This window comes from Centropristis striata, chromosome 10 (assembly GCF_030273125.1).
Source record: "Centropristis striata isolate RG_2023a ecotype Rhode Island chromosome 10, C.striata_1.0, whole genome shotgun sequence".
NCBI lineage: Eukaryota > Metazoa > Chordata > Actinopteri > Perciformes > Serranidae > Centropristis > Centropristis striata.
Genome location: NC_081526.1, coordinates 37,033,432 through 37,049,283, shown reverse-complemented (window position 1 = coordinate 37,049,283; position 15,852 = coordinate 37,033,432). Strand labels below are relative to the sequence as shown.

Here is a 15,852-nt window from a genome sequence, read left to right as displayed (position 1 = left end):
AATGACTTGTGAAGAGAAAAGAGACAATTGAACACAGTGGTGTTCAATTGTCTCTTTTCTCTTCACAAGTAATTTATAACCATTTAAACACACCTGCCTGATTTACTTTTTCAGGCAAACCTGATCCATGTGAGAAGATCGAGGTTCTTGAGATCACTAAGAACAGTGCCACAGTCGGCTGGGTGAAGCCTGCAAGGGACGGTGGAGCCAAGATTGATGGTTATGTCATTGAATACATAGAGGTCAAACCTCCCCCAGAGCCTCCAGCACCTGTGGAGGTTTGATTCTTCTCTGACTGCTTTCATCCATTGTTGATTTAATTTCTTCAAATGTTCTTCTATTTTGTGATAAAGGCTTAAGTTGTTCAAACTCCCCTCGTGTTATTGTGTTAATTCGATGATTTATATTTGCCACAGGTTCCAGAGGGAGAGGAAGCTCCCCCACCACCTCCACCACCTCCAGTTGTAGAGGAGGATGAGGAAGCAGAACCTGTAAAGGAAGTGTGGAATGCATATACTACAGTAAAAGGTTTGTCAATCAGCATTAGCGGCATGAAGGAGGGCAAGTTGTACAAGTTCAGAGTGGCTGCGAAGAACATCATGGGCCAGAGCTCATTCACCGAGACCAGGCAACCAGTCGAGATCAAGGAACAGATGAGTAAGTTATTATGCCAGATATATAAGAGGTTGTTAAAAAAGACTTTTGTAAAATCCAATCTAATGAGTCAAATTCTCATGTCATCATCTGTAGTGGAGCCAAAGATCATCATGCCAGAGACAGCGAGCGCCAGAGCTGGAGCCAAGCTCAGAGTAGAGGCGCTGGTGTCCGGAAAACCCTCCCCAGCTTGCAAGTGGATGCGTGGTGAGAATGCAGTGGTTCCGTCCAGCCGTCTGGCCGTGCACCAGTCCGGCAACATGTGCGTCCTGATTATCAAAGACGTGTCGAGAAATGACAGTGGCGAGTACAGCCTGGTGGCTGAGAACAGCTCTGCAAAGGTGGTGGAGACCATGAAGATTGTCATTAGAGGTCAGTGCCTATGATAAGATGATAATACAAAAAAGTTTAAAGTTTAAAAAGTTCGGTGCAGAGATAGAAGTTCTTCATGTTTTAAACCAACTTTTCTGTTTATCAGACATCCCCGGTCCACCTGAGGGTCCTGTGACGATCAGTGACATCGACTCTGACGCCTGCTCCCTGTCCTGGAACAAACCGCTTGAGGATGGAGGCAGCAATATTACCAACTATGTTGTGGAGAAATGCGATCTGACCAGAGGTGACTGGGTGACAGCTGTATCCTCTAGTCCGAAGACCAGTTGCAGGCTTGGGAAGCTCATCCCTGGAAAGGAGTATGCATTCCGTATCCGTGCTGAGAACCGCTTTGGGGTGTCAGACCCCATTCAGTCAGACAGGATGGTTGCAAAGTTCCCCTTCGGTAAGTTTAACTGAAATATGTCACCAGGTCAGTCCTTGATTAGCTAATGTTGAGAGGTTTTATCATTACAGTCAAAATGTATTTTGTTTTGTTTTTTATCACCAGATGTTCCTAGTGAGCCCCTCAACTGTCGCATCAACAAGACCAACAAGGACTGTATGTTTGTGGCCTGGGATTTACCGGAGAGCGACGGCGGCAGTCCCATCACAGGATACTACATCGAGCGTAAGGAGAGGAACAGCCTGCTTTGGGTGAAGGCCAATGACACAGTCGTACGCACCACTGAGTACCCATGTGCCAGCCTCATCGAGGGTCTGGAATATACTTTCAGAGTGTCCGCCATCAACCGTGCTGGCCAAGGCAAACCAAGCAAAAAGACTGACTTTGTAACAGCTAGAACGCCCATTGGTACGTTTGCCAACTATGGAACAACACCTACACAGCACAAAAGTTATTTTATTAATCTCATCTTGTTTTCTTACTTCGGTTTGTTTTTTTCTTTTTGCCACAGATACTCCAGGTAAACCTGAGATCCTGGACGTCACCAAGAATTCTGTTACTCTGGTTTGGACCCGTCCCAAGAACGATGGTGGCAGCAAGATCATTGGCTACTATGTTGAGGCCATGCGAGTGCCAGGAGACACCTGGATAAGATGCAACACCAGCAGCCAGAATGTCCCGAGGGAGGAGTATACAGTGACTGGTCTGGAGAGAGACCTGCAGTACCAGTTCAGAGTCATTGCCAAGACTGCTGTCAACATTAGCAAACCCTCCGAGCCCACAGACCCTGTCCTGGTCTGTGCTGAGAATGGTGAGAGATTAACCAAGCACTCCGATAAACCACAACGTTTTTCACTTATCTGAGTTCCAACACTTCTTTATTTTATCTTTATACACACAGTTCCTCCGAGGGTGGAGTTAAACGCCAAGATGCAGAAGGGTATCAAAGTAAAGGCCGGAAACACAATCGTCCTGGAGGCTGAGGTGTTCGGTAAGCCTATGCCCAAAGTGACGTGGAAGAGAGGCGATGACACTTTGAAATCAGGTGAAGGTCAGATCATCACCCACATGAGGCATAACTTCCAGCTGGAGCTGACAGGAGTCTCCAAGGAGCACAGTGGAACCTACACCATACTGGCTGAGAATGCTAGCGGCTCGAAGACTGGCGAAATCCAGGTCGTCGTCCTGGGTGAGTACTTTCATCTCTTCTTCAGGGAAGTCTGTTGAAACTCTACCATCACCATCAACATGCTCATTTGGCTAATAATCCATGTTTGTGTCCGCTCAGATGCGCCCGGCCCTCCTGCCAATAGCAAGTACATTGAGGTATTTGCCACCAACATCAAGATGTCCTGGGAGCCTCCTCTGAAGGACGGTGGCGCTGCCATCACCAACTACATTGTGGACAAGCGTGAGACCAGCAGAGCCAACTGGGCCCAGGTCTCCACCAAGATCAAGGGCGATGTCCTCGAGTTCAACGTGGAGAAGCTAATCGAAGGTCACGAGTACCAGTTCCGAATCCGTGCTGAGAACACGTGGGGAGTCGGAGACCCACATCTTACACACCCAGTCATTGCCAAGAACCCGTTCAGTAAGTCATGATCAACACGTGTTAGCAATCAGAGCTACACTCAAATACTAATACTGTGATGAAGTATGAAAAGTACCTGCTACACCAAACCATCTTAATGTCACATTGCATATTCCTTAGACAACTTATAAAGCTTCTATAACATTGTGGAACGCATTGGTCAAAGGAGAACACAGGGCAGCATAGACATAACCATATCTGCCACCAGGGGGCATCAACATTTACCTTTCCTGGCAGGTAACTCTCAGGTCTGCAGCCATCACTTAACTGAAAGAGAATATAAGAAATCATGAAAACAAGTACATTTAATTACATTAGACATGTGTTCCTTAATTTAAATCTTAGTTCCTCAAAATTATAATAACATTCAGTGTATATTTTTCTTATTTCACTTTTACAACTTAGCCTTTACTTCTGTCTTAGAATTTTAGCAACTGAAATTAATTAACTAATCTCAATCTGTACATTTAGCATTTATAATTTTCAAATGTGTCCAGATTTAGTTGATAATTTTAAACTTAAAAGTCTTTTATCTAAACTAAAACCTGAACCCTGGTATCTCTTCCAGCTGTCCCTGGCCCCTGTGAGGCCCCAGTGATCACCAATCCAACTAAGGACAGTATGACTGTGAGCTGGAAGGAGCCTGCTGATGATGGAAAGTCCCCCATCCTGGGCTACATGCTGGAAAAGAAAGACACCAAGGACATAGACTGGACCAAGCTTAACAGAAAGCCCATGACCGAGAGGAGCCTGGACGTTACCGGCCTCACAGAGGGAGCTGAGTACGAGTTCAGAGTCAGTGCCGTCAACACTGCAGGTGTTGGCAAACCGAGCGAACCCTCCACTGGCACCATCGCACAGAATCCCCTCAGTAAGTCTATAACCATCATCTTTTCCTGATTAAATAATACATGTACTGTTTACTCACAGAAATCAAAGATGCTCTATATAACTAACCTGGGTACTTCCCCAGCTGCACCCGGCCCAGTCATGAACCCCAGTGTGACAGACACGACCACCAGCACCATCTGCCTCAGCTGGTCCCCCCCTGCTAACAACGGCGGAAGCCCCGTCATTGGATACTTGGTGGAGTGCAAGAGGACCGAAACCAAGGACTGGGTCCGCTGCAACGTCCCCAGGAACCTGCAGGAGACCAACTTCGTCATCCAGAACCTTATACACAAGGCAGAGTACCAGTGCCGCATCACTGCTGTCAACAAGATCGGCTTCAGCGAGCCAGTGGAAGTACCTGGCCTGCACGTTGTCAAAGACATCATTAGTACGTATGATTTAGATTTCTTGAAATGCATTTATTTAGATTCGATATGAGAAAGTGTCATTGACATAACAAGGCGCACGATACAACCTGGATATTTATTTTTATTTAAAACTGGCTCAAACACAGTATTTTGCTCCATTTTTAAGTGTAACACACAACCAGACTCTTTCCTCACACTGTCACTGATAAAACTCCCCTGTGTGTTCGTGCAGTTCCTCCAGAGGCAGAGCTGAGTGCCCAGCTGAAGGAGGGCCTGGAGCTGCGTGCTGGCACCACCATGAGGCTGTATGCCACTATCAAAGGCAAGCCCACTCCCAAGGCAACCTGGGCAAAGATGAACACCAACATCAAAGACCGCCAGGGCATTATCATAAAATCTACCCCAACTGACGCCCTGGTGTTGGTGGAGAATGTAAACAGATATGATGCTGGCAAATACATTCTGAACCTGGAGGGCCAGGCTGGCGTAAAGATGTACACCGTTGTTGTCAAGGTTCTTGGTGAGTGAAGAAGTTTTATTATTTATTTGGCATTCGTCTCATTAATCAATATGATCTGAAATGTTTGGGTTTCCATCCGTATTTTAAGAGACAATGTTATTAGGTGTTATTGTATCTTTGCAGACACCCCTGGACCACCGGTCAACCTGGTAGTTAAGGAGTCAAACAAAGAAAGTGCCTCCATCTACTGGGACGCTCCTCTGATCAACGGTGGCTCTGAAATCACCCACTACGTTGTGGAGAAGCGTGACACTGAGAGGAAGGCCTGGTCCATCATCTCAAACAACTGCGACAAGACAGCTTTCCAGGTGCCAGACCTGGACGCAGGACGGTCCTACTGCTTCAGAGTATCAGCAGTCAACCAGCTCGGTGCTGGAGAGACTTGTGAGACAGCCGACTCGGTCAGAGCGTCTGGTGGGTTTACGACAGCTGACTTTGTACTTGACCTTTTTTGTTTTGATTCACGAAAAATGTTGTAATGACTGAACTAATTTTTACTTTTCCAGAGGAGCCTGGCCCCGTCATGGACTTCAAGACTCTGTTGGTTACCAAGGACTCTTGTACTCTAAGCTGGAAGAAACCCCTTACCGACGGTGGCAGCCGCATCGTCTGTTATGTGCTTGAGGTTCTCAATGGTGAGGACAAGTACAAGGAGCTAATGAGGTCCAAGAACATGCAGTATAGTGCCAAGGACCTGGTGGAGGGCAGAGAGTACACCTACAGAGTCAAGGCTGTAAACGATTCAGGAGAGAGTGCTGCCAAGGAGCTGAAGGTGGTCGCCAAGGACCTGATCAGTAAGTTGCATGTTATATTTATAAAACTCACTGACAAAGAACAATTTATTTAAGTGCATAAAGTGATTTTTAAAACACTCATTGCTTCTCTCTGCAGTCCTTCCCAGCTGTGACTTAAGGGACCTGCCCAACATGTGCTACATTGCCAAGGAGGGCAGCATCGTTCGCCTGAAGATCCCGATCATTGGCAAACCTACGCCCAAGGTCTCCTGGAAGAAGGGAGATGACGTAGACCTGACGGACACCGGCCGAGTATGTGCAGAGTCTTCTTCAGTCAACACCACCCTCCTGATCATGGACTGCCAGAGAAGCGATGCTTCCAAGTACACCATCACCCTGAGGAACAGCGCTGGAAGCAAGGAGTCCACCATTTTCATCAGGTACGAATCAAACTGGACAGAGAATATAATTCAAAATAGAAAATGTTTGTGCTCTACTATTTTCAGCTATAGCCATGCATTACTGGCTATCTTTAAATAAGTAACAAAGGGGAAAAAAATCACTTCAATCTCTTGTCTCTTTTTAGGGTGGTGGGTAAACCTGGCATCCCTATCGGACCTGTTAAGTTCAAAGATGTTACTGCTGATGGTGCTACACTGAAGTGGGCTGCTCCTAAGGATGACGGCGGCTCAGAGATCACAAACTACATCCTGGAAAAGAGGGACTTCATCACCAACATGTGGGTGACTGTTTCCTCTAATGTGGAGGAAAACACTCTGAGGGTGACAGGTCTCCATGAAGGCACAGAGTACATCTTCAGAGTGTCTGCTGAGAACAAGTATGGCGTTGGAGAGGGACTGAAGTCTGACCCTCTCGTGGCTCAGCATCCATTCAGTAAGTGACTCTTACTGATATTGTAAAAGCTGAATGTTTAAGTGTGGAACTTAGGAGTTGAGCCTCTCCTGACTGTAAAATATCACTTTGTTTCTACAGATGTTCCTGACGCTCCTCCTCCACCTCAGATAATGAGCATGCGCCATAACTCTGCTTACCTGGCCTGGTCTGACCCCAGGAAGACTGGAGGATCTCCCATCACAGGTGCAATAGCTTTAACACTTACCTAACCCTAAACCTTTTGCGTGTCACTATCCGCTCCAACAGAATGTGACATCATTTTTTTCTGGGAAATGTAGTTTTTCCGTGGTAAAGACGTTTCTTCGTGCAAAGTCGCACTTTAGCTTTCATTCTTGTTTTATTCCTTACTCTTTCACAAAAACACTGAGACACACACAGCCCACACACTCCCTACACACTTAAAGGTTTGATTGAACTATTGTAAATAGTTTATTTTGATGTACATGCTGTATTTTTGCAATTGTGCACAATGTGCAATTTATTTTTGTTTTTGTGATAGTTTATAAAAATTTGTGTATCTCAAAAAGTACATTTTGAACACACTCAATTTCTTGTGGTTTGATAGGATTTAGAAAAATAAGAGTAAAACAAAAAACGATTTTCTTTTTTTGTGTTTTTTTTGCACATTTTAGCAAATATTTTATTAGTATGGACATGAGTCAATACATATTATTAAAATTTTGGATGTAAGGGTTGTATTGATGTGAAGAATATTAAAATGCTAAAAAAAAATGGCACTACAGCATGTAAAAATGTAAAGATCTGCTCTGGCAGACTTGTTCTATGGTTGGTCATAAAGGGTTAATTGGTATTCATTTGATGTGTAGATGGCATGTCGGATTAATGCTATCCTCCCTCACTTGGCACTACAGGCTACCATGCTGAGTTCAAGGAGAGGAACAGTATGTTGTGGAAGAGGGCAAGTCAGGTTGCCTTGAGGATGAAGGAACACAAGGTAACTGGGCTCACTGAAGGTCTGGAGTACGAGTTCAGAGTGATGGCAATCAACCTCGCTGGCATTGGCAGACCAAGTGCACCCACAGATCCACAGGTGGCCCTGAATCCCATCGGTAAGTATAAAAAGTTGGATTGGCAACATGTTTAAAAAACGGCTAGTTCTGTTCACTATGCAACAATGCATTTATATTTTTAATTTGTCTCAATAGATACCCCGGGGAAACCTGATGTGATCAGCATCACCAGAAGCACCGTGACCCTGCAGTGGACTGAGCCTCAGTTCGACGGTGGCCACAGACTGACTGGCTACATCGTTGAGAGGCGGGACCTGCCTTCAAAGATCTGGGTGAAGGCTAACAACGTGAACGTTGTGGAGCCTGCATTCACTGTAACCGATTTGCAGGAGGGCTGCAAATATGAGTTCAGAATCAGGGCTAAGAACGCCGCCGGAGCTATCAGCCCGCCCTCTGAGCAGACAGATACTATTATCTGCGCAGATGAATATGGTATGATATAACACTACCACTCAGATGGTGTCTGACTCACAGCTCAGTATACCTTGAATGATTATCTTGGCCTGTTGCATGATAAATAAAGTTTTCCCTATTTTGTCCAACAGCTGCCCCTACCATTATTATCGAGTCTCAGGTGAAGGAGGGTCTGACTGTCCGAGCCGGCGATACTATTGTCGTCACTGCCACGAGCATTTTAGGCAAACCTGCACCAACCTCCTGCTGGTCGAAAGGAGGAAAGTACTTTAAACCCTCTGATCTTGTTCATATCGAGACCACTGCAACTTCCTCCACTCTGTCCATCAAGTACGCCGGCAGGAAGGACTCCGGGGAGTACATCATCACTGCCAGCAATCCGTTTGGTGTGAAGGAAGAAACTGTGAAGGTCACAGTTCTGGATGTTCCTGGTGCTCCCGGACCCATTGAATGCAGTGGCATCTCCTCTGAAAGAGTCACTCTTACCTGGACAGCTCCTCACGAGGACGGAGGGTCTCCTATCAAGTATTACACCCTGGAGAAGAGAGAGACCAGCCGCCTGCTCTGGACTATCCTCGAAGAGAAGGTCATCGACTGTCACTATGTAGCCACCAAGCTCATCCAGGGCAACGAGTACTTCTTCAGAGTCTCTGCTGTGAACCAGTATGGTGCCAGTGAGCCATCTCATTCTGAGGCAGTCAAGATGGTTGATAGATTCGGTATGTACAGTTTATGTTCCTCAAGTCACCTTACATCCTACATTTTTTAAGATAAAGTGTCTCTGAGAGAATACAGACTACATGTGTTTCTTCTATCTGTGCTTGTAGGTCCTCCTGGTCCACCATCTAGACCAGAGGTTGAGAAAGTTGATGGACATTCAGCCACAGTGACCTGGAGGAGACCAGCTGAGGATGGAGGAAGTGACATTATCGGCTACTGTGTTGAGAAGAAGGAGAAAAAGGGAATGAGATGGGTCAGGGCATCTAAGAAATCCATTGCAGAGCTCAGCTATGAAGTCACCGGCCTCACTGAAGGAATAGAGTATGAGTTCCGTGTTCTTGCTGAGAACAAAGCTGGTGTTGGAGAGCCCAGTGAACCATCTATGCCTGTCAGAACAATCGTTGTTGCCTGTAAGTAAAAAACAAGTGTTTCAGCTGTGAAAAGCAAACAGACCTCCCAAATCCAATAATAAATAATTTCTTCTGTTAAGACAGTTTTAAAAGGATGCTATGTTTTGTTTTAAAAGATATTAACCACTTATTTTTTGTCCGGTAGATGTGCCCGGACCTCCGATCAATCCAAGAGTCACAGACACAACCAACACTGCTGCCACTCTGAACTGGGGAAAACCTCTTGATAATGGTGGACTTGAAGTCACTGGATATGTGATTGAACACAAGAAGGAAGGAACAGAAGAATGGGTTAAGGATACCCCATCATCTCTGCTTAGGATCACAGAGTTTGTTGTTCCCGATCTGGAAACTGGTGCAAAATACCACTTCAGAATTAGCGCTGTGAATGCTAAGGGAGCAGGTGAACCTGCAGAAACGAAGGATCTGATTGAGATTGTGGAGCGGCCGACCGAACCTGAATTTGAGCTGGATCTGGAGTTGAGAAGAACCCTTGTTGTCAGGGCTGGCTGCTCCGTTCGCCTCTTTGTGCCAATCAAGGGACGTCCTACGCCTACTGTGACCTGGACGAAGGAGGGTGGTCCTGTTCCACGTGCAGTCATTGACAGCACTGAGTCATTTACAATGTTGATCATCCCTGAGAGTTCAAGGATCGATGCAGGTAAATATGAGCTTACTCTTGAAAATGGATCTGGAAAGAAGACTGCGGATATTCATGTTAGAGTTCTGGATTCACCTGGACCTCCACTAAACCTAAAACCAGTGAAAATTGACAAGGAAAGCATTACTCTTCAATGGGAGATGCCTCTTATTGATGGTGGAGCCAAGATTACAAACTACATCATCGAGAAGAGAGAATCTACTCGCAAGGCTTTTGCCACTGCTATCACAAAATGCCCGACCACATCAGTCAGGATTGCTGACCTAGGTGAAGGCTGTGAGTACTACTTCAGAGTATCTGCGGAGAATGAGTATGGCATTGGTGAGGCAGTTGAAACTGGTGATCCAATTCGTGCTTCACAGGCACCAACTCCTCCAGAGAGTATTATTCCTACTGATATTACTAAGACCTCTGTGAGCCTGGCTTGGACAAAACCCAAGCATGATGGCGGAAGCAGAATTTCAGGATATGTCCTTGAGGCCCAGAAGAAGGGAACCGATCAGTGGGCACATGTAACAACCATCAAGAACATGGACTTCACAGTGAAGAATCTCAATGAGACTGAGGAGTACATTTTCCGTGTGATGGCTGTCAACCAGTCAGGTAGAAGTGCTCCACGTGAGAGCAAACCCATTGTTGTCAGGGATTCTACTTCTCTTCCTGAGTTCGACCTCCGCGGTGTATGTCAGAAGACTATTATCGCCAAGGCTGGAGATGATATCAAGGTTGAAATTCCAGTTATGGGACGTCCCAGACCTACTATCAGCTGGCAAAAGGATGGCGCAGCCCTAAAGGTCACGCAGAAAATCAACGTGGAAACTACTGCTGCTACTGCTATCCTCAGCATCAGTGAATGCACCAGAGCTGACAGCGGCACATACACCATGACAGGAAAGAACATCGTTGGTTCTGTTACAGATAATATCATCGTCAAAGTGCACGATGTACCCGGGCCACCCAAGGGACCGGTTAGTATTGTGGAGATAACTCGTACCTATTGCGTCTTTGCATGGGGCACTCCTGAGAATGACGGGGGCGTTCCAATCAACAATTACGTGGTTGAGATTAGAGACACCACTTCCCAGACATGGACAGAGCTGTCTTCCACTGTCATCCGTACCATGTTCAAAGCCATCCGCTTAAATACTGGATCAGAGTACCAGTTCAGAGTGAAAGCCAAGAACAGGTATGGTGTTGGACCTCCCATCACTTCAGAGTCAGTGGTGGCTGCCTATCCATTCAAAGTCCCCGGACCTCCCGGTACTCCTGGTGTTGTTGCGTTCACTAAGGACTCAATCACAATTGGCTGGAATGAGCCTGTGGTAGACGGTGGAAATGAAGTCATTGGTTATCATGTTGAGAGGAAAGAAAGAAGCAGCATCATGTGGACTAAGATTAGCAAGAGTCTTGTGAAAGGAAACATGTTTAAAACCACTGGGCTTGAAGATGGAATCGCCTATGAGTTCCGTGTCATGGCTGAAAACATGGCTGGAATCGGTAAGCCCAGCAAGGCCTCAGAACCAATACTGGCCTTGGACCCTGTAGACCCACCAGGCCAGCCAGTGCCAATATTTGTCAACAAGAATGTCATCACCATTCAGTGGGAAAAGCCAGAGTACGACGGTGGTTTCAAACTCACTGGCTATACAGTGGAGAAGAGAGAGCTTCCTGCTGGCCGCTGGATGAGAGCCAACTTCACCAACATCACTGAGACCACATTCACTGTCAGCGGACTGACTCAAGACGCCTCTTATGAGTTCCGTGTTATGGCCAGAAACTCAGCAGGAGCTGTGAGTGTGCCCTCTGAGCCCTCAGACCCAATCATTTGCAAAGATGATATCGTTGAGCCACGCATTATGGTTGATGCCATCTTTAAGGATGTTGTTCTACTGAAAGCAGGAGAGTCCTTCAAGCTTGATGCTGACATTGCTGGTCAACCAACCCCATCTATGGTTTGGACCAAGAATGGAAAGGAGGTTGAGAACACAATGAAACTGGAAGTACGGTTCACAGAACTGGAGACCACTCTGACCAACAAGGACTCTGTCAGAGCAGATGGAGGAGAATTTGTTTTGACTGCCACTAATGCCGGTGGATTCGCGAAGCATATCTTTAATGTGAAAGTACTTGATAGACCTGGACCCCCAGTTGGACCTCTTGAAGTGTCCGAAGTCACAGCTGAAAACTGTATTCTCACCTGGGCTCCACCTGCAGATGATGGAGGTGCCAAGATTGAAGGATACACGATTGAGAAGCGCGAGTCAAGCAGGCTAGTTTGGACCAATGTGGTTTCAGACTTGCAAGTTACACAGCACAAGGTAACCAAGCTGCTCGAAGGAAATGAATACATTTTCAGAGTCATGGCAGTCAACAAATATGGAGTTGGCGAGTCTCTTGATTCAGAGCCCACTATTGCAGACAACCCATATGTGGTTCCAGATGCTCCAGGAACTCCTGAGGTGACAGCTATCACTAAAGATTCAATGTTTGTTATGTGGCAAGCACCTAAGAGCGACGGTGGAACTCCCATCTCCCATTACAATGTAGAAAGGAAAGACAGAGTCGGCCTCCGCTGGGTCAAATGCAACAAGAGGAAGGTTAAAGATCTACAGTTTAAGACAACTGGCCTACTTGTTGGTCATGAATATAAATTCAGAATAACAGCTGAAAATGCTGCTGGAGTGAGTCCACCAAGTCTCTCAAGTCCATTCTACAAGGCCACTGATGCACTGTACATGCCAGGGGCCCCATGCAACCCCAGAGTCTTGGACACCACCAAGTCCTCAATTACAGTTGCCTGGAACAAACCTGTATATGATGGCGGCTCTGACATCACTGGCTACATTGTGGAGACCTGTATCCCATTAGAAAAAGAGGAAGATGAGGAATGGTCCATTGTGACACCCAAAGGAGGACTCCTCGCCACTTCATTCACCATTGTTAACCTGAAGGAGAACCAGGAGTATAAGATTAACATCTCTGCTCTTAACAGTGAAGGAATCGGAGAGGCAGCATCTGTACCTGGCAATTCCAAGGCAGAGGACAGGCTCCTCCCACCTGAAATTGATGTGGATGCCGAGCTCCGCAAGGTTGTGAGCCTTAGAGCTTGCTGCTCACTCAGACTGTTTGTACCTATCAGAGGCAGACCAGCTCCTCAGGCTAAATGGACCAAAGGAGATGGTGAGCGTGTTGAGAGGGCAACCATTGACAGCACATCATCGTATACATCACTCGTCGTTGAAAATGTCAACAGATTTGACAGTGGAAAGTATAATCTTACAGTTGAAAACAGCTCTGGCTCCAAGACAGTGACAGTCCAAGTCAGGGTACTCGACACACCGAGTGCCCCACAGAATCTCAAGATTACTGCTGTAACAAATGAAGCTGTCACTCTGACTTGGGATCCACCAGTGAATGATGGAGGAGTTAAGATTAAGAACTACGTTGTTGAAAAACGCGAGTCCACACGTAAAGCATATGCCACAGTCAATGCTAACTGCCATCAAAACACCTTCACGATCGACCAGCTCTTGGAAGGATGCAATTATTACTTCAGAGTTTTGGCTGAGAATGAATATGGCATTGGCCTGCCTATTGAGACTGGTGAATCAGTTAAAGTTTCTGAGAAGCCACAGCCACCTGGCAAAATCACTCTTAAGGATGTTACCAAGAACAGTGTCACCCTGACCTGGGAGAAGCCAGAGCATGATGGCGGCAGCAGAGTGGGCTGTTATGTTGTTGAGATCCAGCCCAAGGGTGTTGATAAGTGGAGCCAGTCTGTGATTGTAAAGGAAACAGAAGCTACTATTAGTGGACTCAATGCTGGTGAAGAATACATGTTCCGTGTAGCAGCAAGAAATGAGAAGGGGACAAGTGACCCACGCCAAATTGGTGTGCCTGTGATCGTCAAAGACCTTGTGATTGCACCTACTGTCAAAATGTTGTTTAACACGTTCAGCGTGTTGGCAGGAGAAGACCTGGCAATAGACGTTCCATATGTTGCACGTCCCAAAGCAGCTGTCTCCTGGGAAAAAGATGGTCAACCTCTGAAGAGAACTACCAGAGTAAACTATGGTGCAACTGACACAATGCTGAACCTCAACATCAAAGAGGCTACTAAAGATGATGTTGGACAGTATCATATTATCTTCAGCAACACAGCAGGAGAGACAACAGCAGACATTCGCGTTGTTGTACTAGACAAACCTGGTCAGCCAGGCGGTCCAGTTAAGGTGGAGGAGGTCACTTCTGACAGTGTTACCGTCTCCTGGAACCCACCAGAATATGAGGGTGGTTGCACAGTCAAACACTACATTGTGGAAAAGAGAGACACATCCACAACTACCTGGATGGTAGTCTCTCCCAACCTTGCAAGGACCAAAATCAAGGCAGGCAGGTTGAAGACTGGCTCTGAGTATCAGTTTAGAATCACAGCAGAAAACAGATATGGAAAAGGTCCGACTCTTCTTTCAGAGTGCATTGTGGCTCAATACCCATACAAACTTCCTGGGCCCCCGGGAACACCAAATATTGCAGCCTATACCAAAGACAGCATGGTGGTGGCCTGGAATGAACCTGTGAATGACGGTGGAAGCACTATCTTGGGCTACCATCTTGAACGCAAAGAGAGAAACAGCATCCTGTGGGTAAAACTCAACAAGTCTCTTATTACTGACCAAACCTTCAAGACCACTGGACTGGAACCAGGAATGGAGTATGAATATAGAGTTTATGCTGTAAACATTGTCGGAGTAGGTAAAGTAAGCAAAGTGTCTGAGGGACATATTGCCAGAGATCCTTGTGATCCCCCCGGCACCCCAGAGGCAACAAAGATCACTAAGGACTCTGTGACTATTGTTTGGACCAAGCCCGAATATGATGGCGGTGCAAAGGTAACAGGCTACATCGTGGAGAAGAAGGAGCTTCCTGAAGGTCGCTGGCTAAAGGCTAACTTCACCAACGTCATTGAGACAGAATATGTTGCAACTGGACTTGTGCAGGACAACCAGTATGAGTTCCGTGTCATTGCCAGAAATGCTGCTGGTGTATTCAGCATGCCTTCTTACAGCACCGGTCCTATCACTGCCAGAGATGAGATTGAACCCCCACGCCTCAGCATCGACCCTGAGTTCACAAAGACTATTGTGGTTAATGCTGGAGACAGCTTTAAGATTGATGCAGATGTTCACGGCAAACCACTGCCCTCAATCCACTGGATGAAGGGAGAGCAGGAACTGGGAAACACTATTCATAGGGAAATTAAGAATACTCCTATCAAAGCTTTTATATCCATCAAGGAAGCTAAACTTTCTGATGGAGGCCAATACACTTTGCTGCTGAAAAATCCAGGAGGAGAAAAGTCTGTACAGGTCAATGTTGTTGTTCTTGATAAACCTGGAGAACCACAGGGACCTCTTGTTTTTACAGGAGTGGCCAAAGACCGATGCTGCCTTGCATGGAAAGCACCCCTTGTAGATGGTGGCAGCAAGATCTCTCACTACATTGTTAAGAGGAGAGAGACTAGCAGGCTTGTCTGGACTGTTGTTGACTCACATGTGGAGAAGATTTGTTTGAAGGTTACTAAGCTCCTGGAAGGAAATGAGTACATCTTCAGAGTCTATGCTGTCAACCAGTTCGGAGTGGGTGCACCTCTTGAGTCTGCTGCTGTCACAATGAAAGATCCTTTTGAGATCCCTGACTCACCTAAGAGCCTAGAAGTTTCAGATATTAAAAAGGATTCAATGATACTCACCTGGGAGGCTCCTTCTGAAGATGGAGGCAGTCCTATCACTGGATACATAATTGAGAAACATGACAAAGAAGGTGTAAGATGGACCAGATGCAACAGGACAACAGTCACTGACTTGAAGTTCAAGATCACTGGACTCTTGGAAAGCCATAGTTACGAATTCAGAGTTGCAGCTGAAAATGCTGTAGGTGTTGGTGAGCCAAGCTCCCCAACTGTATACTTCAAAGCTCTTGATCCCACCTTCAGTCCAGGTCCACCACACAATCCAAGAGTAACTGACACAACTAAAACATCAGTATTCCTGTCATGGGGCAAGCCTGCCTGTGATGGAGGCTGCGAGATTCAGGGATATGTTGTTGAGTGCTGTCCTACCACAGAGCCAGCAGTGCCAGCTGAAGCCCCAGCTGCAGAAGCAG

General features: G+C 46.4%; 1 protein-coding gene across 1 annotated transcript in view; it reads left to right on the top strand.

Moving 5' to 3' along the window:
• LOC131978685 (titin-like) overlaps positions 1-15,852 on the top strand; it is a 164,923-nt gene that overhangs the window by 111,982 nt on the left and 37,089 nt on the right. Inside the window, 21 exon segments of the mRNA XM_059342397.1 lie at positions 115-242; positions 471-657; positions 751-1,026; positions 1,133-1,432; positions 1,538-1,840; positions 1,944-2,243; positions 2,334-2,621; positions 2,721-3,023; positions 3,592-3,894; positions 3,997-4,302; positions 4,515-4,802; positions 4,926-5,216; positions 5,309-5,596; positions 5,694-5,976; positions 6,123-6,430; positions 6,530-6,634; positions 7,324-7,521; positions 7,618-7,914; positions 8,028-8,615; positions 8,724-9,026; positions 9,172-15,801. Of these exon segments, the coding sequence (XP_059198380.1) occupies positions 115-242; positions 471-657; positions 751-1,026; positions 1,133-1,432; positions 1,538-1,840; positions 1,944-2,243; positions 2,334-2,621; positions 2,721-3,023; positions 3,592-3,894; positions 3,997-4,302; positions 4,515-4,802; positions 4,926-5,216; positions 5,309-5,596; positions 5,694-5,976; positions 6,123-6,430; positions 6,530-6,634; positions 7,324-7,521; positions 7,618-7,914; positions 8,028-8,615; positions 8,724-9,026; positions 9,172-15,801 (12,273 nt within the window).